Raw genomic sequence first — 25,993 nt, 5'->3', positions numbered from 1 at the left:
GTATTTAATATGGTCCTTATTTATTTTCTCTTCTTTATCTTTTTACTGTTGTTTGAACTGCAACAAAGTTGTATCATTTCCAAAATGTTATCTGAGGGGAGGGGACAACCACACACAACCTAGGTGAATATTTCTCAAATGCATTTTTTCCTACAAGATTATTATTTCATTCTCTTTGTTTCTTACTCTTTTTTCTAATGTTTTCATGTATTTTGCATTGATGTAGAAAATCCAGTAGCTTGTCACTGCGAGCCATCAGAGAAGGACAGCGTGCTTTGCTCTCTTCACCATCAGCAGTTCAATTATTATTATTATTAATTATTATTATTTCTCAAATATAAATATAAAGATGTTCTGTACAATGTTCCTCTTTCCTTCTTTCCTTTTTCCTGGCAGTGGCACTGAGTCCTAGGACTGGGGGAGTGGAGCACTTGCGGTTTGATCTGCAGAACACCCCATGGGAAACACGATGCCTTCAACTTGCAGAAATCGAACCAACCACCTTGGTTAGCATTTCAGACCAAATGACCGTGATTGAGAAGCATTCGGCATTTCACGTTGTGAACAGAAATTAGCTTTTCCAGACCCTCTTGTGTTATTTTTTTCCCCTGGAAGAGATGAATTCGTTATGTCTTCTGGTGCCTTGGCACTAAACTTCAGGTACTTTAGAGCTCGAGTCACTCAGAGCGGGACAGGTCTGGGGGCTTCCCACCAAAACAAGTGATGCGCAGCAGGCACAGGAACAGCAGTGCCCATCCAGAAAAGCACCACGGTCACCTCTTGCTCTTCTTGCTCCTTTTAGCAACACAAGGAAGGAGGTGGTGGTTCACTTCCCTGTGTCCTGTCTCACTTGTCGCCACCTCGATTAAAAAATCCGGGAAGGCTCCGCTGCTGGAGATGGCTGCCTCTCTGCTGTGATTTGGAGTTCCTTCATTATTCCTCGGCTACATCCTGATTGCAATAATTAAAAAAAAAAAAATCTCTTTTCTCTCTCTTTCTTTCTCTATTATATATATATTTATATAGATAGATATAGATATATACACATATATATATACACACATACACACACGCATATACAATTATATATATATGTATATATATATTTAAAATTATATATATAATCTTTTCTGTCTGCTTTGCCTATTGCTGGCAGTGTGAGCTGACTTGGAGCAGTCTCTTCTGAGGTACCACGAGGAAAAGCCCAAACGAGCTACTGTACACGGCCGCCCTCTTAGCACTGGTACTGAATGTGCTGGTGCTGATGGACTTTGCCTTCCACGTGCGAGTGGGTGTGGGTGTGGATGTCCGTGTAAATCTTTGGGTACATTTTGGATGCCATGGCCGGGGCGAGTGCAGGCCCTTGGGACAGTAAATGCTGCTGCTGGGCGACATATTCCTCATAGTTTATGGAGGAGATGCAGTCTTTGTCGGGGACCTGGGAGACGCAGATCCTGTCCCGGGGCTGCGGCCGGTGCACGGGGGCAGCGGCTGGAGGGGAGCAGGGTTTCTTCTTGGTCTGGCAAAGCCACAAGAGGATCGTCCCAAAGATGAAGACAGCTCCGGCAGGGATGCCGATGATCACAGGCCAGGGCAGGCTGCTGGCCGAGGAAGGGGGCACAGGTGCACTCGGAGGCTTGGGATCTGGACATTACGGCAGGAGAGAGACAGAAAGAGTTAATTAAACGCAGGCAAAGTGGATTCAAAACAGATGTCACACTTGGCCTGGCTTTTGTACAGGCTGTCTGGCAACCCTGCCAGACCAAGTAACAAGGGAGAAATCAAGCCAGCACATGATGTTTGGTAACCGCTTTGCTTTTCAGTGCTCCTGGAAGGACAAGCAACTCATTTTCTCTGGTTTAGGGGTCGGGAGGGGAGTCTTTGGGGGATTTTTCAACTTTCTTATCCAAGCTTTAATGGATGCACTAGAGCCAGCCCGCGAGAGTTTCCCAACACCGTCACTCTGCGATGGAGTAGGCTTCGCTGCCCAGATCGGAGGACACAACACGAGACGTGTCAGTAATACCTCCATGTCAGCAGCCCAGGAGGCACAATCGGGTTGCACAGAGCCACGGCATCTTGCCCACTCGCCTCTGCCAGGTGTAGCTGTGTCTGTGTGGGGTTTAGACACTCTTTAGTATCCCTGTACGATACTGGAGCTACTCAGCAATGCTCTGCCATGGCAGGCAGCATGAATGTGGTGTTTTGGAGGGGTTGTCTTCAGTTTCCTGTGTGGCCAGGAGGAAGGCTGAAGGATGGGAAAAACATAGGTGAGCTGGTGTCCCCTCCCTGGTGCCCAAGCCATGGAGAACTGAAAGTTCACATGGCATTAAAGTGTGTGTCCAGCTGCCTATGCCAAATGGGCTCTACCTCCATCAGTCTCTTTGGAGCTGCCGTTGGCTCTCCAAGGGCAGCAACTTCAGCTACTGGAGGAGATAAGATGCTTCAGACTGCATCTTTCAAACCTACCTCCCCCTTCCCCGCTCTGCTGTTGGCAGCCTGTACATCCCTGGGTAGCCACTCTGGTTTCTCAGCCTGATCTCTGGATTTATAGAACCAAAAGCAGTCCTGGGGTAGGATCCTAGCTATCAAAATCCCCATCTAGATAGCTACCAGCTGGGATTTCCAAAGCACTGAAAAATACCCAGGCACAGAATTCAGCTTGCAGGGAGACACTCAAGAAACTTTGAAAACCACAGGCTGTCCAAATCGCCCAATAAGTTATATTTAAACATATATCACTTAACTTTCAAGCCAAACTTCTTTAAGACACTAATGTCTTTTTCTCTCCTTGACAAATAATCCTACGGCTAGTTTGAAATATTAAATATAAACCATGTGGTCTCTTTGAAGTCAGAAGGACCTATACTGTTGACCTCAACAAACAAAATTTTGATTCACCAACACTGGAAATTACAGAATAATTTAGGCTGGAAGGGGAGTCTGGAGGTCATCTGGTCCAGCCCCCGGCTCAAAGCAAGACAGGATCAGAGAACTGACCCATCAGCTGACCACGAAAACAACAGTCTTCATGTTGGTTGGCAGAAATCCTCTGCTGGGCTGAAATGAAAGTGTTTTGATATTCATCCACATTATTCTTTGGAGCTGTCTATGTCAAATCTGGTAGATTTACAAGCAAAATGGTGTTTTTCTAACTCATGGCCTTGCAACCACATCTTTGCCTCTAAGGGCAAGCTGGGTTTTCCTTCTCCGTCATTGCCAATAACAACAGGCCTACAGGCTCTGGTTCTGGTATGAGGCCTCATTATAGTCCCATTTAAATCAGTGGAAAGTCTCCCACTGGTTTCAGTGGGAGCTGGATCAGACTCTCATAGTTCAGAAACTCCCAGGGGCTTTGAGTTATATACCACCCACGCAGCCTTTTCTTTGGGATTGACAGGCTTTCTAGTTGGAGTTTAGTCTTAAATCTAAGTGATGCAGAAGAAGAAGCCAAGAGCATTCTCTTACTTGGCAACCCGCTGTCAGTATCTAAATTCAAGCTAGTGACTCTTGATGGCTGCTTTGGCAATCAGTGAGCAGAATGCTGCCTTAGTTGCAGGAGTCATGAGCATTTTCCCCACTACCTACACAGAAAACTAGTCCTAACAGCTAGGAAGAGTTAATGATCTCTGTCTCTCACTGGTGTCTTGATTGCAGACACCCCATTAGACCTGACAGCTAAAATGTTCTGATATTGGCTCCAGCTCCTGCTTTCTCTTAGCTGTGTTGGCCTTGTGGTGGTGAATGGAAGAAAAAGCAGTAAGATTGATTTTTGTCATAAAACTGGTAGATCTGAAGCTAGATTCACATGGCAAGATGAGGCAGAAAGAAATGCTCTCTTCAATAAAAAATATTTTGCAGGGCAGAACTGCATAGTCAGGAGGCAAAGGAGTAAATGACAAAGTGAGGATGGTGTGCCTCAAACACACTCGATACGGTCTCAGTTGGACGTGGCCACCAGCTCTGAGGCCTGGGGAGAGAAGGAAGCAGCTGCGAGTTTGGTACAAGGGTCCCCAAGGGATCATTGGGTAAGAATTTAACTAATCAAGCATTCTCTCTTTCACACTCGTTCTTTTCCTTTCCTTGTGACTGGGACAGTTTTCATTCTTCTCTCATTTTATGGGCCTGTATCATTGTTTCGTTTTACCAGTAAAAGCAACATAAATAAGAGCAAGAGAAACGAGAAACGTCAGGGAATGGGGTTGCAAACTGTGCTGCTATTCAGTTCCCCTCTCACGTCCTGCACCCTATCACTGAAGTGATGTAGTGCCTGCAACTGCAGTATCCTTTCCCAGCTCCTCTTCCATACAGGAGTAGATCATTCATTTTATTTCACCTTGCTGGAATCATTATTCCCCATGAAGGGAGAAAAGGAAACATCATCAAGAGGATTTCAGCAGGGGCTGATTTAAATCAGGGTTGATTTAGTCCCTCATTCATTCTTATCAGAACTGGGCTAGCCTAAATCAGCACAGCATCACAGAGGGCCATGGAGCCCAATGGGCATCAGTAGTTGTATTAATAAATACCATGATGCAGACTATTGGTTCAGATGGGGGAAAAAAAGGCATAACTCACCTGGCAGGACTGTGAGAAAAGCGCTGCGAAAGCTGTAGCCCATGGTGTTTGCCCCTAGGCAAATGTACATCCCTGCATCCTCTTCCTTGGCTCGAGTAATCATCAGTTTGTTCAGGTAGGAACCATCGGGACGGGACCAGACCTCCCCCGTGGGCAGCACAACAAACTTCTGTCCCCCAACATCGATGGTTGAGTTGTACTTGCTCTCTGTGCCATACTCCACCCTTTTCAGCCACTGGATGACGGGTTTGACATCGCTGCGGACTTTGCACTGGAAGGACGTGGTCCCACCGTAGTCTACCGTTGTGTTGACGGGGTGCGTCCCTGTCAGGATGGGCTTAGACCTTGTCCTCTCTGCACAAAAACACAGGGAGCTCCATGGAAAAATGTGTTTGCCAATCTCATTAACTCGTGATTGCAGAAACATAGGAAAAAGGCGTAGGAGGGATGCAAAATAATTGTCTAGTCCAACTCCCTGCCCCAAGGCAGGCTGAGATTTCTGCAGACCTCTCCTGATGTAAATTTGCCCAGCCTCTGACAAAGCCTCTAATGGTAGATGCTCTCCAGTCTCTCCAGACAACTCCTCCATTGTCTGAGGCTTAGCAAGTCTTTTCTCATGCTCAACCTGAATCTTCCTGTTTCTAACAAGGAAGTTACTCTATCTGCATCAGACCTACAGATAAGTTTGCTCTCCCTCTTAGCCCTTATATTTTGGTATATTTTCTTCAGCCCTCTCTTCTGTACACTGAACAACCCTCCTAACAGCTAAGCAAACAGAGTCCTAAGAATCTCCTATAGAAGGTTTTTCTGTCTTTGCCGTGTTTCTGCTCTCTCAGGTGACTCATGAAGCATTTATATTTGGGTAGCCAGTTTGTGGTGGTATTACTTGACACCACACAAGTCAGACCTGGCCTTTCTGCTCCTTGGCAAGTATTGTAAATCCAGGCTGGACTGCTGAATGTCACCATTCCCTTGCTGTATGCTGCAGCTATGAGATGACAAAAGGGGCCATCCTTCCTTGTACTCACACTTATCCCCATGTCTCAGGGACCATTTCTCAGAATAATGGGATCTTAATGATGTACCTTGACCTACAGGGTCAGAGGCTGCAGTGATCTTTCTTGTGTCTTGACCAGAGAAGATAAATGGCCTGATACTAGCCAAAAAGGCCAAAACCCATTTCAGGATTAAATTTGGGCGATGTCTTATCAATGTTTATAAATATCTGAAGGGAGGGTGTAAAGAAGATGAAGCCAGGCTTTCTTCAGTGGTGTCCAGTGACAGGACCAGAGGCAACGGGCACAAACTAAAACACAGGAGGATCCTTCTAAACATCTTGAAACACTTTTTTACTGTGAGGGTGACCGAGCACTGGCACAGGTTGCCCAGAGAGATTGTGGCATCTCCATCCTTGGTGATATTCAAAAGCCATCTGGACGTGGTCCTGGGCAACCGGATCTAGGTGACCCTCCTTGATCAGGGGGAGTTGGACCAGATGACCTCCAGAGGTCCCTTACAACCTCAGCCACTCTGCGATTGTGATGCTGTGTCTCTTACCACCATGTCTGGTAGGGTGCAATTTACAGGTGAATATGACAGAAGCTTATGTACTCTCAGTCACAACCTCAGTTTTTACCACATTATTTACAAGTACATATCTGTTGAGAGTTCACACCAGAACCACTGTGGCAACCCCCAGTTTGGGGACAGTGAGGGGTGGGGTAAGACATGTTCCTTCTCCTTTTGGTCTTCCCAAATGTTCCCTAAGGACAGACAAAATTGCATGGCAAAAGGCCCCTTCTTTCACGGACTAATGGCAGGCTGTGCATATTGTCTCATGTTTTGTCTGGGAGTCCTTCAGGAGACACCTGTCATCTCTCTTGCTGGGCCTGGTGGCTGCCCATGGGGACCAAACTCTACTGGAAGCCATCCCATGCCATGTCATCCACTGCTGGGGGAGCTGAGACCACAGGCACTACCGGTGAGGAAGATCTTCACTTCATCCTCATCTCTCTGCTTTTATTATTTCTATCTTCAGTCTAATCGTCCCCACACTCACTATGGAGCAAATTTTTGTGGAGGAAGAGCTCAGAAGGCTTTTGCTTTTCTAGCCAATAACAAAATCTTTCCTTTCTCACAAAATTTTCTGTCTCAAGTCTCAGCTGATGAAGGAAACAAGATGGTAGGAAAGGAAATCAAACACAAGAGGTTCACAAGACCGTCCTTTCCAGCATGATCGTAAGCATTAGGTTGTGTCAACACCACATAAAGTCAAAGGAAAAATATATCCCTCATTCTGAGGAATGTTTGGATTTTTTTTAGTGCTAGCATCAGAGAAATCAGTCACAGTTTCCAGACAAGGAGGTACTGCAAACCTCTATCCTAGGCACAGAGAGAAATTATGGTATCACAGCGGGTGGTAACTGCTGGTAATCATCAACTGGTTTTGATGGCAAACTCTGTTGGATTGAGCATGTAACAAAACAGCTCCCACCAGCACTGGCTTTGGGGTGAAAGGAAGGAACAATGGACCCTCTTTCAAAAACTCCTGTGATACTTTCAATAATGAGGGCTCTAAAGATGTGTTTGGGAAACAAAAATACCACAGTGGTCTCTATAGGCTTTGCCTTGGGACTACGAGCGGGAATCACAGCTGGGGAGACTGAGACCGAGATAAGCAGGACTTAGGAGTGGAGGCTCAGGGGGAAAAAAGAAAGGAGGAAATTGAATAAAACCTGTAATGCTCCACAGAATGATGTTAAAAATAGAAAGATGTCTGAAAACTGCTTAATGCCCTTATCTCCTTGACTCTGGTTCCAGCTTTGGTTACTGTTTTCACTCCTAGCCAGCAAAAGCTAATGAAAACAAAGGTTACATACATCTTTAAGTTGATAAAAACCAAGATAAACAGGGACACAGAAAGGGGTTTGTTCCTGGTGCTGTCTGGTTTTGATGAAGTGAAAATGCCACAGCTGCCATTAGGATGGGGCTTGATTCATTTCCCTGTCTCTGCTCCTGGTTTTAGTGTAAACACATGTTTTTACTGTCTCCACACAGCTGCATCTTTATCAATCCCAGATGTCCAGCAGGTTTGTGCCTTTGGAGCCCAACAGAGCTCCCCACATGTGCTTTTAATTCCTGTGATTCTATAGAAAGGACTTATCAGAGAACAGATCTTTACCTTTAAGAACAATCTTTCACACTGGGATAAACTTTCTCATGCTAAAATGTATGCACAGACAGACAAACAACATGCTTTCCGTGTGGCTGGAAATAGCCCTCCATGCCCTTGCTCCTCATTAATGAAGGCTATTCAATCTTCCCGCCACTCAGCTCATCTTCTCCACTTTCTTGATTTGGCTGCTCTGTAATCATTTCCATGACAACTTATGATGATGTCATAGAAAAGCACAATGATTTAAGAATAAGAGCTCTTCTCTGGTAGACTTAGGTAGGATTTGAGTATAATTACCTTCAGTAAGAATAGGGGAAACAGGAGATTAGAGACCAAGAATCAGAATAGCTAGATAGTAAGAAGAGCAATTTACTCTACCCCACCACAATGCAGGGTAATCCCCCACAGCTCATCTTCTAAGGGCTGAATCTTTAAAGCTATGTAGGCATCTAAAGATACAGACAGGACCCTAGCGGGACTTTTTTTTTTTTTAGTATCTATCTCATTTGTACCCACCTGAACCTTCAGATGGCCAAATGTTTTTTAAACTCTGGCCCTAAAGCCTTGTCTAGCTAATCACTCTAGTCATAAGATTTCTGCTAATTCCCTTGGGAGACTTCTCTAATGAAGTGGGCCTCCTATTACAGCTATCTAGACTAATGTATTGGGTTTGTGTGGCAACGTTTTGGTAGTGGGGGGGCTACAGGGGTGGCTCTGTGAGAAGCTGCTAGCAGCTTCCCCCATGTCTGATGACAGAGCCAATGCCAGCCGGCTCCAAGACGGACCCGCCACTGGCCAAGGCCAAGCCCATCAGTGCCTCTGGGATAACATATTTCAGAAGGGGAAAAAAGTTACCGCGCAGCAGCAATTGCAGCCCGAGAGAGGAGTGAGAATATGTGAGAGAAACAGCTCTGCAGACACCAAGGTCAGTGAAGAAGGAGGGGGAGGAGGTGCTCCAGGCGCCGGAGCAGAGATTCCCCTGCAGCCTGTGGGGAAGACCATGGTGAGGCAGGCTGTCCCCCGGCAGCCCATGGAGGTCCATGCTGGAGCAGATATCCACCTGCAGCCCGTGGAGGACCCCACGCCGGAGCAGGGGGATGCCCAAAGGAGGCTGTGACCCTGTGGGAAGCCCGCGCTGGAGCAGGCTCCTGGCAGGACCTGTGACCCCGTGGAGAGAGGAGCCCAGGCTGGAGCAGGTTTGCTGGCAGGGCTTGTGACCCCACGGGGGACCCACGCTGGAGCAGTCTGTTCCTGAAGGACTGCACCCCGTGGAAGGGACCCACACTGGAGCAGTTTGTGAAGAACTGCAGCCTGTGGGAAGGACTCATGTTGGAGAAGTTCATGGAGGACTGTTTCCTTGGGGGGGGACCCCACACTGGAGCAGGGGAAGAGTGTGAGGAGTCCTCCCTCCGAGGAGGAAGGAGCGGCAGAAACAACGTGTGATGAACTGACCACAACCCCCATTCCCCATCCCCCTGCACTGCTTGGTGGGAGGAGGTAGAGAATTTGGGAGTAAAGTCAAGCCTCGGAAGAAGGGAGGGGTGGGGGGAAGGCGTTTTTAAGATTTGGTTTATTTCTAATTATCCTACTCTGATTTGACTGGTAATAAATTAAATTAATTTTTTTTCCCCAAGTCGAGTCTGTTTTGCCTGTGACAGTAATTGCTGAGTGCTCTCCCTGTCCTTGTCTTGACCCATGAGCCTTTCGTTATATTTTCTCTCCCCTGTCCAGTTGAGGAGGGGGAGCGATAGAGCGGCTTTGGTGGGCACCTGGCATCCAGCCAGGGTCAACCCACCACAACTAAATTTTCAGTTGATTGGTTTCATCCTATTACCGGTCTGATAGAGTAATCTGGGCCATCCTAAATATTTCCACTCCTCTTCTATAGTACATGAAAGGGCTTTCTCAGTTAGTTCTCAGGCTGTCCTTGAATTGAGTCTGTTGGTAGTATAAGATTGAACTGGGCAATGGTGAACATTTACCATGCAGGTGCCCTTAGAGATGACTGTTTCCCAAGTATCTCTCCTCATTTCAGCTACTAAACTGTATTGTTGCTACTTTGTCTTGCCCAGGTGTTAGGTTTATTCTAGAGTTTCAGTAATGTTTTCTCTGTCTCTGCTGATGTTTTTAACACTTTCCCATTTCTGTGTCCAGCTATCGGCACTGCACATTTGCCATCACGCTCTCTTTACTCAGCCAGCCCCCTTCTCAAAGCTCCTTCCCTGCCTCTCCACCCCAGAGGCTGCACTTACGGATTACTTCAACTTTGTATGTTGCATTGATTTCTCCAACTTTGTTAAACACTCGGCAGGTATATTTCCCACTATCCTCTGGCTTCAGGTTCTTCAGGTTCAGCGTCCACTTTTTCTTCTTGTTCTCCCCAATCTCTTGGGGTGTGAGGGGCTTATTGTCCTTCAGCCACGTGATGTCAGGCCGTGGGTTCCCACTGGCCACACACTTCAGGCGGATGGAGCTGCCAACAGGACGGGCGATCACTCTCCGTCTCATCTTGGCAGGCTGCGTGAACCTGGGCCGGGCTGCAAAAGGCATGAAAAATTGACTGTGGTGAGCAAAGGGCATGCAAAGAAGGGTACTGCTGTCAAGCGTTATGGCCAAATTTGCTTGAGAGGCACCTGGCAGCCCCATACATACCAGTGTATCACACTCTCCCTTATCAGCTCAAACTGATTTCCTTAGAAAGGAGACACCATCCAGCCTGACGCATTTGAATGTCTACTAGACTGCTATGGCCACCGCATTAGCCTTCTGCATAGCACAACCCTGGAATTTCTCAGTGTCGGTAAGGCAACTGCGTCAGACCATCTCACAAAATAATACCAAAATAACACTGTTGTAGCTGAAAGCAAAATGTGGCCCCATAATCACATTATAATTGTTACCATACTCCATGCCACAAATGCAAGCCCTTAGCCAAGACGAAAGGAAAAACCTCAAATTCCTGACAGGCTGACCATTTTCTCAATCTTTTGCTGGTCACTTGAAGTTTCGTTTTCTGAAGATGTTTTGCCCCTTATTTCTCACTGGCTTTAATGGGACTTAAGAAGAGTTAACATTTTTTCAATATGTAGGAAATTCTTAGAAGTGTGCCAGACTTTTATACATTGATATGAACTTAAATGTATCCAATTCATTCAACATTAATTTATGAAGCATTCACGTTGAAAGGCCCAAAGAAGCAAACAAACAAATGGAAAGACCCAATAAAAAGCCCTTGAGTTTGTTATTAGAAGATATCCCATGCCAGTTCATCCCAAAAATGGAGAAGCTGAAGCAACAGTTGCTGGTGGACAGAATCATGGGTTAAGATAGTCACCTTGTCTTAGCAAGGAAATCACCAATATTTCTAACGGCAGTGACAAGAACACGAGAGAAATGCAAGGTCCCCACCTGGCAAAATCTGAAACTTATACCCTCGACTGCACCTAACTTTAATTCAGATTATGTCAGAATTCCAGAGGGAAAAGAGCTGGCACCTTTACACCCTAGTAGCTTTACTGACTTGCAGAGAGTTTTCCTGTAAAGTCATGAGTTGGTCTAACTAATCAATAGAAAGAAAAAAATCTTTGCAAAAACTTTTAAGACAGTTGAAACAATAGAACGTGATCTGTTGCAAGGCAACAGTTTGTCTAATAGTATCCTGTAATGAAGAATTAAAAAGAAATTACAAATTTCTCACAGTTACTTTAATTACGTAATGCCAGTCCAGGGGTACTTCTAACTGTAGTCTCCTGCTGAGATAAACACCACTTCTGACTCCCACTTGGCACTCTCCCCCTACATCCAAAATACTGCCAAATTCACCTGTCCTCTTTTTTTATTTTGGCAAAGCCAGTTTCTCCTCCAAGTCCATTCAGCATTTCCACAACAGGTTTCTCCCCCTGCTTTTGAACCCTATTTCTTGCTTACCATGATCTTATTCTTCAGCCCCAAAGGGCAGTCACTCTGCATTTTTGCACTTCCCTGGTAAATCCTCCCTGATCCTTTTCTTCGGAAATAAGAGAAATAGGTAATGAGTGGCCTGCTCTGTGGCACACTGGGTTGAATTATGGCCATCAGCCACTGGCCTTTGCCAACAGCAACTGGAAAGTCACAACCTCAGTAGCATGTAACACACCAAAGCAAGCTGAGAACGTTGTGCTTCAGGTATCAGGGAAGTTAGCTACAGGACAGCACGGTGGGACTCTACTAGAGAGCCAGCCCTGCTGCTCAGGGCTGAGGGCCAGAAGGTCTGGGATGTGCATTATAGCGGAGCTTTGCTGGGTAGAGGAGGCTGGTCTGCAGCTTCCTCTCTCCAAGCACTGGGGGACGGCAGCCATTGCCCTCTGAGGTCTGTGAACATATCCCTCAGTCCTCACCCCCCTGCAGCCTTGCCCAACATCCCTCCCTCTCGGAAGAAGACACCCTTTGGCATACCCCTCTCTTCAGAGTCCTTTTCTGTAGGGGAAACCATCTGCCTCCACAGCCTTCCCTTGCCCCCCTTGGCTATCATTTTGGATCCCAGCCATCTCATGTTATTTCAAACTCTTGCTCAGAAATGCTTTACTCTCCATACAGAGGCTTTCATGTGTAATCTAATGAACCGGAGCAACCCCAGCACCGAAAGTCCTTGCCATGACAGCTGAGCAGCAAGTGTGACATACTAACCCACTCCGCAGGTCGCGGTGAGTAAATTGCTGGGTGTTCCCTTGGGGGTCTGCTGCAAGAGGAGGCCCCCTCCTGGCAAAAACAATCACCCTCCCAGAGAGACAATTAACCCTGTCAGAGCTGCACACTGTGAGCAGTGACATGCCGAAGTCTGAGTCTGAGCTGAGGGAGATGTGCTGATAAGGGCTGTCATTGTGGAAATGGAGTAAATGCCTGCAAGGTGCATGGAGAGGTTAAGAACCAGCTGTGAAATGGGTCTAAACAGTTATCCTCTAATACGGCAGTAATTTACTCCAAGACAAGGAACTGCAGGTCCAGGTAGGGTAGATCCTCGCTGGATTGATTCCTGGGCTGGGACTAACATATCAAAGAGCAGGCTGGAGACAGGACAGTCACACTGCCCATGCAGAGTGAAGAGTCAAGTGAGTGACTCTAAGCTCTCACCTGCCCTTACCTCTTCCCTGCTTCCACAGCAATATTTCACAACGACTTGGTGGTGTCCCTGCTCAGTAAGGGCATTGCAAGACAGAAACTCTCTTTCCTCCCAAAAAGTCAGGCCTATAACATTTCTAGTTTTCCTCCCACTGAGACTCCCATGAATCTGTCTGAATCTTTGCATTCACTCCTCGTACATTGTTGCCCAGATACATACCAAACTACAGGTAAAGCTAAACTTCTTTAGCTCTTTCTGTCTTTCTTTCTTCTTCTGTTTAAAGAAGGTTAAGTGATTATGTGGTCTCAAAAGCTACTCCAGGCTGTGTGCAATATGCTGAAACCAGATCCCATTTATACAGTCCTGAATGTTTCCTTGACAAAAGCCTGAATCAGACAAGTTTAGAAAAACTAGTTAACAAAAAAGGAGAAAAGAGAGACACACACATAAGAGAGAAAAAGAGACCCAGCAAGCACAAAGGAGAAAGAGGGAGAAGCAGCAGTGTGAGAGAGAGGCAGAAAAAATCTCTTTTGAGTTGGTGCTAGTAAATGTCTGTCCCCGAATCTGTACCATTTACAGAAGTTTTGCTTGTTGGAGTGCCAGAGAAGGCCATTACAAAGTGCCTCTGTGTTATTTATACTTCACATACTTGTTCTCCTCCACATCACTTGGCGTTTGCTTCATAAACATGAACTGCACATTTGTACAGTATAAATTATGCCACACACAAGAGCAAGGGAAAACACAAGTGGATGGGGACAAAGAGACAGTGTTGTATACGGGTGCCTTGCTGAAATGCTGTTTACCATGAAGATTTATTCAAGCTAAAGAAAATTAAATGAAACAGAAGGCTGTCAGCACAAAGACTTGGGAAGGAATTCAGCAGTCTCCTCTCCCTGTGGGACACCTCGAGGTGCATGGATTAGTCCCAGAGGCTCCTGTCAGACATTGCTTATACAAAGTGAGGTGGTTAGCTAAAACATGTAGTCTGCTGCAATCCGCCACAATTACCTCCACATAGTGACGGTCAGTACCACTTCAAGCTTTCATGATACTTATACAAAAACGTGTCACGACACGACTCAGTATTGAAACACTTCCAAGTATTTTGGATAAGAGCTCAGTCAGTTGTGGGAAGATGTGGATAGGGGTATCTATCTTTCTCCACATCAGCTTCCTGCTCTTCATGGGGGCAGGACCTCTCCCCAGTGATATCACTCCATGATGGTAGCTGGAAAGCAAAGTGGAGATGTTTTTTACCATGCTTCTCCTCTCCCACTTCTCTAGGGCCCAGGACTCTGCAAACACAAACTGCTCCTTCACCCATTATCCTCCAGAGACCTGCAGACATACACTGACTCTCCCTGCACACAAGCTCACACCAGTAATTTGCTGGTGAACGCTGCTGATGGAAAGGGCTTGGGTGTGTGTGTGGCCTGCCCCAGCCATTTCCTTGCTTGGGGAGAGGAGACAGGAGGGAGGGAAAGGGGAAAAAGCAGAAGTGCAGGAAAATTCTGCATCACAAAGAAGGACTGGGACAGGGCAGCACAGAGTAAGACACAATCTGGTATGAGATTGTCACTGCCTAATAATTTTAGTAGTGCTTACATCTTTTTCCATAATATTATTGTTGTATTGATCCATCACCCACCAGCTCTACCAGGAGCACATCTGCCACGGCATTCAGTGTCTGCTCCTATCTTCACCAGGGTAATGGAGAGCGGAGAGATGGCAGCTTTTCTTGCTAGCTGCTGAATTCCTCCTGAAGGACTCCTGACCTGTAGTTTATCTAAGCCACCCTTTCTCTAGCTCTAAAATGTCATCCTTTTCCAGAATGAGTGGAGGTTACCTTCCTCTCCCAGAGCAAGCTCAGTCTCAGATGAATCTGTAATTCAAAGCTATTACAGCACTACTTCCTCCAGGTGTGGCCTGGACTACACCACAGCACACCACATCCCTTGTTTGCCAGCTCCTGAAGAAAATTGGCCTCAGCTCAAGTGGTGGGGACTCATACGGTGAAAGCTTGACAGGTTCCACCCCTACCATTGCTATGAGGTTACACCCTGGCCATGAATGTGGTACAAAGCCATCTCTGTATTATAAAATTAAAAGGAGGGATGTACTGCAAGAGCAAAATGAAAATGCTGTGCTTCATCCCTCGAGGTCATACACTCACATCGCACTCCTGTCAGTAATGGCCAAAAGCTGTTTGGCATCAGCCTGACAACTTATTGTCCTTCAAGGAGTGCTTGGACCAAACTTTGGACTCGCAAGTCTTGCGGTGATTCAGAACCTGTTCCAAGTGAGATTTTAGCAGTTCCCCAAAGCTCTGCAACAGCTTCAAAATCCTATGCTTGAACAGTTCAGGGCTTAGAGAAGTTCATGCAGGTGTCTAAAAGAGAGGGTAATTTTAAAAAATACTCAACTTTGGCCTAATGCTAATTCTCCTGAAGTGAAGTCAGACCTCGCATTTGCCCTCAGTGGGAGCAGTGTTATGTTGGCACTGAAGGCTTTTGGAAATATTGCTGTAAAAGTCAATATGCCTTTTATAGAGAGTCTATGAAAGCTATAATAGCTGCACATGCAAAAGAAAGTCACTGCCCAGAAAAACAAATGCAAGGGAGAACCATGCTGGGGTACATGGCAGGGGGCCCTAGAGCGGACCACGGGCTGCTTTTCACAGAAGGACCCCTGGATGGGATCCATTCACACCGACATGTTCAGCTGATGCTCTGTTTATTATTTGACCATCTGTAGGGAGAACTCACTCCGGTCGCTCTGCCTTTCCTTTCCTTCAGCAACTGAGAAATGTGCCGCATGAACAGCACTGAACCAAGAACCGAGGAAAATCAAAAAACATACACTGCTCCTTACCCCATTGCTTCCCAGAATGATCTTCATATTCTCCATTGGAGCCTTCGGGTACCTGGCTATCCTTTCCTGAGCTGGCATCATCTGCAAAGGAAAGGAAAGGGAAGATGTTAAAAAGGTCTCCTGCAGCGCAGCAGTATGATAACAAGAGTTTACATTTCCTCCTAGAGGCACCATGCACCTGAAACACACTCAACATATATTTGGCATCCACATCCTGGCACTTACAGCCTGGCCACTTTAATGGACAATTTAGTTTGCTGTTTTATGAGCTTTTCGGCAGGCTACCAAATCAATGGGAGATTAATCAATGTTTCTGTTAATAGCTGACAAAATCATAGAATCATAGAATCATAAAATCATAGAATGATTTGGGTTGGAAGGGACCTTAAAGATCATCTAGTTCCAGCCCCTCTGCCATCGGCAGGGACACCTTCCACTAGACCAGGTTGCTCAAAGCCCCAGCCAACCTGGCCTTGAACACTTCCAGGGATGGGGCATCCACAACTTCTCTGGGCAACCTGTTCCAGTGCCTCACCACCCTCACAGTGAAGAACTTCTTCCTTACCTCTAATCTAAATCTACCCTCTTTCAGTTTAAAGCCATTACCCCTTGTCCTATCACTACATGCCCTTGTAAAAAGTCCCTCTCTGGCTTTCCTGTAGGCCCCCTTTAGGTACTGGAAGGCTGCTAGAAGGTCTCCCCAGAGCCTTCTCTTCTCCAGGCTGAACAACCCCAACTCTCTCAGGCTGTTTTCATAAGAGAGATGCTCCAGCCCCCTGATCATCTTCATGGCCCTCCTCTGGACTCGCTCCAACAAGTCCATGTCTTTCTTATGTTGGGGGCCCCAGAGCTGAAGGCTGTACTCCAGGTGGGGTCTCAGGAGAGCAGAGTAGAGGGGGAGAATCACCTCCCTCGACCTGCTGGTCATGCTTCTTTTGATGCAGCCCAGGATACGGTTGGCTTTCTGGGCTGCAAATGCACCTTGCTGGGTCACATTGAGTTTCTCATCAACCATCACCCCCAAGTTCTTCTCCTCAGGGCTGCTCTCAATCCACTCATTGCCCAGCCTGTATTTGTGCTTGGGATTGCCCCAACCCATGTGCAGGACCTTGCACTTGGTCTTGTTGAACTTCATGAGATTCGCACGGGCCCACCTCTCAAGCCTCTCAAGGTCCCTCTGGATGGCATCCCTTCCCTCCAGTGTGTCAACCGCACCACACAGCTGGGTGTCGTCGCCAAACTTGCTGAGGGTGCACTCAGTCCCACTGTCCATGTTGCTGACAAAGATATTAAACAGCGCCGGTCCCAATACCGACCCCTGAGGAATGCCACTCGTCACTGCTCTCCATTCGGACATCAAGCCGTTGACCGCAACTCTTTGAGTGCGATCATCCAGCCAATTCCTTATCCACAAAGTGGTCCATCCGCCAAATCCATGTCTCCAATTTAGAGACAAGGATGTCGTGCAGGACAGTGTCAAATGCTTTGCACAAGTCCAGGTAGATGATGTCAATCATCAAAAGCCTCTTTGTTTATGTTTACAGGTTGCTGTTCCCCAGGAGGAGCTGATCCGCTGTACCTTCTATGCAAATAATGGTATAAATCAAAATTACAGATAATTAAACCTAGGAAGTGGAGGAAGACTTAAGTGATCATTCACACAGAGCACAAGCTGTGGAATTTGGGCCACTAATTTGCCTTTCAGCTTCCATACAAAATCAGGAAAGCAAGCAGGTCTGGGGTCAAATGAGCCCTCAAGGGATGCTGAATGCAAAGCTATGGCTGGAGAAAGCAATATTGAATTGAAAAGCTGTTTGTGGTGGTGTTTTTTTTTTAATTAAGACCACCCATCCACCTGTATAAACAACACACCACCTTGTCCCTTATCACTCTAGTTGTCTATACCACTATCACAGAGGAGGATCAAGGTCTCAACTCTGTGCCCTGTATTGCTAGGAGAAACAGAAATCACCACAAGGTGAAATCCCCACCTCTCCAGCAGCCCCCACTTCAAATTACCGCTGTGATATGGCCACCTACAAGGTCTCCACGAGGGCCGAGGGAGCAGGAGAGTGCCCTGAGCCTCCTTCTGCAACCCGGGTGATGCTGGTGGCCTCACATCTCTGCAGTGCCCGGATGTGAAGTTTTTTCCTCCTCTAGTAACAGCCCGACCTCTACTGCACAAGTGCTCAGCTCAGAGCATCCTCTTATAGCAATGCATCACACCAGGAAGGAGGTCCACCCGGGACTTTGGGCACTTACAGGTGACCGTGCAGCAAAGTATGGCTCTTCCAAAGCTACTTCTGTGCTCTACAGGTGGCACAGTCCCATATGGCAGCTGGATTTGAGGTGAAGATCTTGATCAAGAGCTGCTCAGCTCCTAGCTAAAGTGCACTGAAGTGTGTAAAGTTTGATTTTCAGAGATAGGTCAGGTGAAGGCTGGGAAAAAGTTCACCTCAATAAGGAACTGCTCCGCAATGGTGTTAAAAAAAAAAAAAAAAGAGAAGTGGAAACATCTGACCTAAGGCATGAATCCCTCCAAATTCCCAATTCCTAAAACCCGTAAGAAGAAGGTCTCATGAGCAAAAGAGAGCAAATTTCTTTCTGTAATCTCTGTGGCAGAGAGGAAAAACTTATCTCAGCTTATACATGAGCATGCCCCCTGAAAATGTACAAATATTAGAACTGCTCTTTACAGTTGTTTTAGAAGTTGGGTTGTGCTTAAACAGTGTTTAGTGCATAAACTTGTGTGCAGTCTTTGTGCGAGAAGAATGTGTGTTTAACCCCATCCTCACCCCAGTTTCCGCTATTTTGGAAAATCATCCTGTCTCTTCAGCATGGGGCATTTTATGCTGACACATGCTCTGCTCTCGTTTGCCGCTGTCCCTTAAGCAGAGAGGCTGCAATGCCATATGGGTTTGTCCCCCCTCGCCCCTGACAGATTCTTCTCTTCTCCTTGCGGTTACTTCGGCATGGTTTCCCCTGGAGGTATGTACAGCTGTCACTTCAAGGGGAAAAGAAAACTTTCAGGGCAGCAGCACGCCGTGCTCTTACTTAAGCAGCTCACTCCAGCTGACTGCCCCTTCCCACCTCCCTCTCACTCTCCGTCCATCGCTGGAAACCCAGAGGCTTTCCCGGGTGCCCCGACCAGCTCCCAGCCCAAACCATAGGGAAGCAGCATGAAACACAGTTGCACTCAGGAAACATTAACTCTCGGGTAGTGCCGTGAGTGCAGACGTACCCTCCAGGCTCCACCGAGGCTGGCCCACAGCCTGCGTTACAGAGGAGGCGAGTAACCCATGTGCTGTGTTTTGCAAATATATTTTTACAGCCTTGGCAAACCGAATGCAGGGAATACAAATATACCCATTATATATGATGGCTTGCATATGACAGATTGTCTCCTTTCAGTCAAAATACTGAATCGATTATCTTCTGGCACTTGTACAATTTTTCACATAAATATCAGTAGTGCTACGAATGAAATCTTGGATACTCTCTGACAGGGAACTTAGTAAATCCCTTAGCACAATTAGAAAAACGTATTGGGTAATGGAGAAGAAAGAAAAACTGTGGTCAGAGATGTAGGATTCCTGCCCATTGTTAACTGCCGAATATCTTAAAAGTGGTTAAGACGTTTAAGTGGCGATGTTCTGTCAATTATATCTTAATCCTACTCAGCTTGATGTACAAAGAGCAGTATATCCTCCCTTGCCTCTTGCCTCATGTTACAGTATGTCAGCCCATGTGCGCTCCTCCTGCCTACACACAAGGACTGACTGGCGTTCTCAACACCTCTTGACACGCTGCCAAGCTTTTGATGTAAGTAAAATTGCTCTGAATCTGTTTGATCCTTTGAAGATGCTTCTTTGGTTGTTATCCTGCCAAATCGCAAACCTGCGGAGTAACCTACCAAACACAGAAAAAATCATTTTGGGGGGAAGAGATCAGGATAACTAATGCCACTGTGCTGAGCCTATGAAATACATAATTTGGCAGGGGAGCAAGATTGAAATAAGTAACTGCATGCATTTAGGCATGTTGGTTTAGATCCACTAGAACTCGTTTCACGTTCGTTAGGAATGTGGTAGCGTTATCAACACATAGCAGAAGTCTTGAGGGGGGGGAAATGCCATAAACATGGAAACTCATGTGGAGCAAAACTACTCCTTCCCACCCCCAGAGCTGCACACTGGGTGAGGGATGTTACAGCAGTCTCCCTTCCAGCTGCAATATGCAGTGAATTGGGCTCCTACCTTCAGCGTGACTGTCTCTGAACGAACTCACACTTGAGAACTGTAGGAAAGAAGCTGATTCATGAGATCCAGAAATTGGATGAAACTCATTTTGGGAAGATTCCCTGAAGCCCAGGAATGTCCAGTCAAACTTAAAAGTGTGAGAGAGGCAGCAGAATAGCCAGTGATATAATGATAAAGTGTTAACCTGGGATGTGAGTGACCCAGGGTCAAGTCCCTCTTCTGCTGCATTCAGAGAGGGATTTGAACCTCCCCTCTTGCACCTTGGGTGAGTGTCTTAAGCTCTGAACTGTGGTCTCAGAGAACCAAAAAAGAGCTTATTATTACATGAAGTGGAACAGCACTGTGGGAGACAGATATCTCAGGAACACCCTTAGGATGGAAGACCCCTGTCTAATTCAGATATCACCAAGATTTGACTTCCACCTGCCCCATCCAAAGTTAGTACTGCGGCTGCACAGAAAGAATCTGTCTCTCCCTGTTTTGAAGAACTTTCTTATTTTTTTAAGTTTAATATCAAGTGGTTTCCTAGAGTAGGGAAACACTTTTGCAGTTGTTCTAGTCCCTGTGCTAGCAAGGATGGATACCTTTCTGTATCATAAACACACTTTGATCAGCCTGCTCACTCCTAGGGTATCTATGACACTGAAAGCAAAGCCGAATTTCCTGAAAGTTTGGAGGCATCTGGTTCAGCCCAAACCTGCAGTCCGAAGCCTGGTTAACAGTGCCAGATCTGAAGACCTGCTGTTTGCATTTCACTCCAAGCTTTACAAATGCAACTGGCCTGGCAATATTCTTATTCGACAGAGAGTGGACCTGAAAAAAAGAGCCACATTCAGATATGTATGACCAGCATACAAAACGATGACTTAGTAGCAGAAATCACATGAGTCTTAGCTATATTCAAAAATGACCTAATAAGCCGATTGCTTACTCATGCTCTTGTCACCTCCCACAGAGGCAGGCAGGTCAGGGTGATAGTACATAAAAAAAATCAGCCTGCAGCCAAAGGGCAGCAGGGACCAGCTATGCAGCACTGCCAGCTTCGCTGCCAGCAGATTACCGCAAGAGGCAGTGCTAAGAAGGATGAGCTGATGAAGTTTCCTACAAGCTCCCTTTTCTGTGACCTATATTGGAAGGTCATCCTGTACTGGACTTCTTGGACAGTATCACAGGCTTAGGAGAGCAGCCAGTTGGAAGACGAAGTGGAAAACCTGCCTTGAAAAATAATCACTGACTAATTTTATGTCATGAGTATCTGAGGCTAAGAAAACATATACATGATTTAGGTGTCCTCACTGTACGATTTGGTTCCATGGTGTTACAATGCATGCTGGCTGGTCGAGAAACCTGAAGTGGAAGGCTCTGATATCATGTCAGGTGGTAGACTTGGAGACTTGGGACAAACTCATGTACCCTCTTCCCCTCCAAATACTGCACCTGGCCATATAAGACAGGGCCAGGAGGGACCCAGAGGCATCAGGCCGTTGTTCAGGAATGTCACCCCAGTGGCGTGATCCCCAGCTGCTCTCCAGCCATTGCCTCTCTCTTGCTTCAGGATCTCATTCCAAGCTGGCTTCTAGGTCTGAGATGCCACAGGACTGAGATGCTGGCGCTGTGCTGGGGAAGTGTGTGATGGGGCTGAAAGGGGCGGTCACGGGATTGGTTTTGCATGAGACATGACATGTCTGAGTGTATGAGGCCCTGATTATCAGTGCTGACGTCATGGGCCAAACTGCCCTTTCTCACCCCAGAAAGCACAATGCTTTATGCATATTGCCCGCCGTGTGTCTTTTTGGTCTACTCCTTGTCCCAAATCAGGCTGGATTTCTGCAGAAAAGGGATTTCTGTATGTAATTCCATCAATTGACAAAGCACTTTGGGAATCCTATGGGACAAACTGTGCCACATAAGTGGGGTATAGTTACTGTTTATTACCATAGCAGAATTGTTCCATTCCCTCTTAAAAATTAAAACAAATGGAAAATGCTGCATAACGGTCCAGCTCTGAGAGAAACTGATGGGAAATATTCATAGATGGTTACCGAGCCAGGATCAAATTTTGTTCACCCACATACTCTCCATGAAGGCTTCGTGTTTTAGCTGAACAGGTATGACTGGTTTTCAGGCCAATACTACGTGCTGAGCATGCAACCAGGAGTCAAAACAACGGTCCAATTTTTGAAGCAAAAATCTGGCTGTAATATTTCTCTATGATTCACAAAGTTGCTTTAATTTGTTACAATGCAAGGCCTGTCCCTGCTCTGACTTGATGGGACCAGCTTTGGAGTCTTTGATGTCAAAGGCCTTGAAAGCCCCATTTCACAGATGAGCCAGCTTTGCATAAATAAACAAAGTGACCTCTGAACTGGAGCCTGAGACCTGAGCACACTTCAAAGCACTGGGGAAGGCGATGGGGGGGCAACAGGGAATGAAGCGATCAGCATGCATCATTAAGGCAGCCCCTGCTCAACACTGCTGCCGAACAAGGGGTGTAAATAAAAGGAGGGAGGCAAGCGGGGAGGGAGTGAAATGAGGGGGAAAGTGATGCAATCCAGTCAGGCTTGAACAATTATAATGAGGCCTTCTCCCATGGATGGATGAAAGAGATCTCTCTGAACCCCAGCTTTAAGAGCTGACTCTTGCATTTACCCAGATGCATCATATTTGCACATCATATTTGCTCCCCAATGTCCTTCGCTCCTGCAGACGTCTAGTGAGTGACGAAACACAAGTTGCTTGTGGGAGGTGGATCTTGGGCCTTCCTAAGAGTTAAATCAGAATTTGTTCTGCTGAGCCTAACAAGTAAAACTGAGGGGTGGGAACACACCATAAACTTAGACCAGGAAGTGATTGGACTTATTTTTCAGTAGTCTTGATGGTGCAGTAGATAGAAGATAAACACCTATGAAAGTAAGTACAATCTGAAAAAGTATGTCTTTGCAGTTTATCTCAGATAAATTCAGGATTTCCTGTAATACTTGCTAGAATTTAAGGGGAAACACAAGGGAAAGACCATTCCGTACTTTGTTTTAGGGAGTCTTCTGCTATCCCGACTGGTTCATCTGATGCCCAGATGAATGGTCCATGAGGTATATATGTAGGCAGGCAGTAACAACTTTATCACTGGGTTTGCGGGGATTAATGCACTTGCTTTCCCCATATCTCCTTAATGTGGATTAACACTCCAGGTTTCACTAGAATTTCAGCTGGTATTAACTCTCAATGGCCAGGGAAACACATCCCAACCTACTGGCTAGCACATGATTTCTATCTGAAAGCTACCACTGCCAGCTGCCAGGTTTTTATTGCTCATCTTGTGATATTTGGGGTGTTTCTGGAGGACCTTGATCCTGGCAAGTGACTACTTGAGAATCTAATTTTTTTTGTTATTGAATAACAATTCTTAACATCTGTGATTGTAAAGAAGAACTCTACACAAATGTACCCTAAAAGCTTGGAGGAAAAGGAACAAAATACTCGTTTTTGAGACCTTGTGATTTTTCAGCTTGTTTTGTGGTTTTGCAAGGTCTGAATTATGGCTTCAGGACCCTTGGAATTGGTGATCCATAGATGAATCCCAAGGCTGATTTGAAATAATGAATAAGATTAAGATGCAAAGTCCTCATCTTGACTAATTCTGAATTTCCTCCCGTCATTGAGGTCTAATTTAGCAAGCCTCCTCTCTGAACCCTCCTTTCTGCCAGAGGCAGACAGGACAAAACTCCAATGAACTCATCCCATTAACACAAACCTGGTGTAAATCTTATATACTATTTTGAATGTTTTTCTTAGTTCCTCCATCAACCCTTCATCTCATGCTCACCATTCCTTAACCTGCCTACTATATTAACAGTGTCACTTACTGTATTAACAGTGCTGATGCTATGAAAAGACAGGAAATGTGTTTAGAATTTATTTGGAAGGGCACAGTGAAAGCAAAAGGATCAGGAATATTTGGAGGGAAGAAAAAAGATCTCACGGAGGAAACTCCTCTCCTTGGGCCCAGCCAAACAAAACCCCTCAAGATGAAAAAGAAGAAACCCACTCAGAGGAGTGCATAGCCAAGGAACACTCTACTTTTCTCAAAAAAACCCAACACAAACTAAAAGGTTACTGGCAGAGAATTTGCCTCTGTAACAGGCACTGAAGACTTTACTGCCTACTGCCTTCGACTCCAGTTGGGCCAAAAATAACCAGAGGTATTGATACTGGAATTTCCCGAAAATAAAAATAAAAATGTTTGTGTTAGTGGCTTTTTTGGTATTTTCAGCTCTGGCCATTTTCATGAGAATTTCCATGCAAAAATTGTCATGGATTTCACTTCAGCCCCAGCACTGGGAATCTCTCTGTAAGCAGGATGCTTTGCAAAAGAAACGTTTGCAGACCACCTGCCTCCTGAAACACTGGAGAGGCTCCACAGTCTACAGGCCAAAGCCCTGGCTGGGGAGTGAAGAAACAAGACTTCTGTCCCTAGCTAGATCAGTAACTCCCATTTGTAAGTTATGATAATGTACAGGCCCATCCTGTTACCTGTAGACGACAAAGCTCTTAATTGGTGGTTATTGCTGCATCCCACATCTCAACACACAGGTGAACATATATCAGAAGTGACTGCTTTAAGACCAAAGAAGACCTAACTCTCTTCCACAGAATGAAAGGAGGGTCTATGGGGTAGCATAGACATATCAGAGTCAGTTTATTTTATGGGCTGGTATCAATCTAGCTCCAATAGCACAGGCAAACCAGTCCTACTTCTCTGGAGAGTTTTAGCAGCCCACAGAGAATCTAGCACTGCTGTGCATAAGCTGCTACCAGCACCTGAGCTAACTCTTTTACCACCAATTCCTTCTTAATACTGCAATCTCTGCTGGGAGTCCAACATAGACATATCCCTGCTCCGTACTCTTGCAGACTACTAAAGAATGCTGTGGTTTATTGTTTGGGCTTGATTAAAAAAACTTTGGTATGGAAAGGGATCACACATTTCCTTAGAGAGGTAAATATGTAAGGTGGAGAGATGGAACTTCAGAAAAGTGGGATATTTTAGGCATATGAAGGGATTAATACACAAATAATGAGATAGAAAATTAGAGTATTTAAATTGAACATATGTGAAAGCTTCCCAAGAGGGGCATCTGCTAGACTATGGAATAGTCACCCAGAAGAAGACAAAGAAGTTCTATTTCATAGAATCATAGAATCGTTTAGGTTGGAAAAGACCTTTAAGATCATTGAGTCCAACCATAAATCTAACACTGCCAAGTCCCACTAAACCATGTCTTTAAGTGCCACATCTACACATTTTTTAAATACCTCCAGGGATGGTGACTCCACCACTTCCCTGGGCAGCCTGTTCCAATGCTTGACAACCCTTTCAGTGAAGAAATTTTTCCTAATATCCAATCTAAACCTCCCCTGGCATAACTTGAGGCTGTTTCCTCTTATCCTATCACTTGTTACTTGGGAAAAGAGATGAACGCCCACCTCGCTACAACCTCCTTTCAGGTAGTTGTAGAGAGCGATAAGGCCTGCCCTCAGCCTCCTTTTCTCCAGGCTAAACAACCCCACTTCCCTCAGCTGCTCCTCACAAGACTTGTTCCCTATACCCTTCACCAGCTTCGTTGCCCTTCTTTGGACACGCTCCAGCACCTCAATGTCTTTCTTGTAGTGAGGGGCCCAAAACTGAACACAGTGTTTGAGGTGCGGCCTCACCACTGCTGAGTACAGGGGGACAATCACTGCCCTAGTCCTGCTGGCCACCCTATTTCTGATACAAGCCAGGATGCTATTGGCCTTCTTGGCCACCTGGGCACACTGCTGGCTCATATTCAGCCAACTGTCGACCAACACCCCCAGGTCCTTTTCTGCCAGGCAGCTTTCCAGCCTCAATCTTTGGAACATTTAAAATTATAATGGTCTAGCTATGCCTAAACTAGAGATTTTATAAATCCATTTGCCAAAGTTAGCTCGTCTAGTTCCCAAAGAGAGCATTAGTAACTCCTTCACTGT

General features: G+C 45.9%; 1 protein-coding gene across 3 annotated transcripts in view; it reads right to left on the bottom strand.

The window, feature by feature from the left end:
- Positions 1–1,135: 1,135 nt before the first annotated feature.
- FGFRL1 (fibroblast growth factor receptor like 1) overlaps positions 1,136–25,993 on the bottom strand; it is a 191,499-nt gene continuing 166,641 nt past the window's right edge. For all 3 annotated transcript variants that reach the window (XM_050896517.1, XM_050896515.1, XM_050896516.1), the window contains exons 4-7: positions 15,726–15,806; positions 10,006–10,290; positions 4,579–4,932; positions 1,136–1,644 (exon numbers count right to left, since the gene is read on the bottom strand). In XM_050896517.1, the coding sequence (XP_050752474.1) occupies positions 1,235–1,644; positions 4,579–4,932; positions 10,006–10,290; positions 15,726–15,806 (1,130 nt within the window). In that variant the 3' untranslated portion in view covers positions 1,136–1,234. The remainder of the gene's footprint in view (positions 1,645–4,578; positions 4,933–10,005; positions 10,291–15,725; positions 15,807–25,993) is intronic.

This window comes from Gymnogyps californianus, chromosome 4 (assembly GCF_018139145.2).
Source record: "Gymnogyps californianus isolate 813 chromosome 4, ASM1813914v2, whole genome shotgun sequence".
Taxonomy (NCBI): domain Eukaryota; kingdom Metazoa; phylum Chordata; class Aves; order Accipitriformes; family Cathartidae; genus Gymnogyps; species Gymnogyps californianus.
The sequence above is the reverse complement of the archived record's forward strand: the minus strand, read 5'-3'. Positions and strand labels throughout refer to the sequence as shown.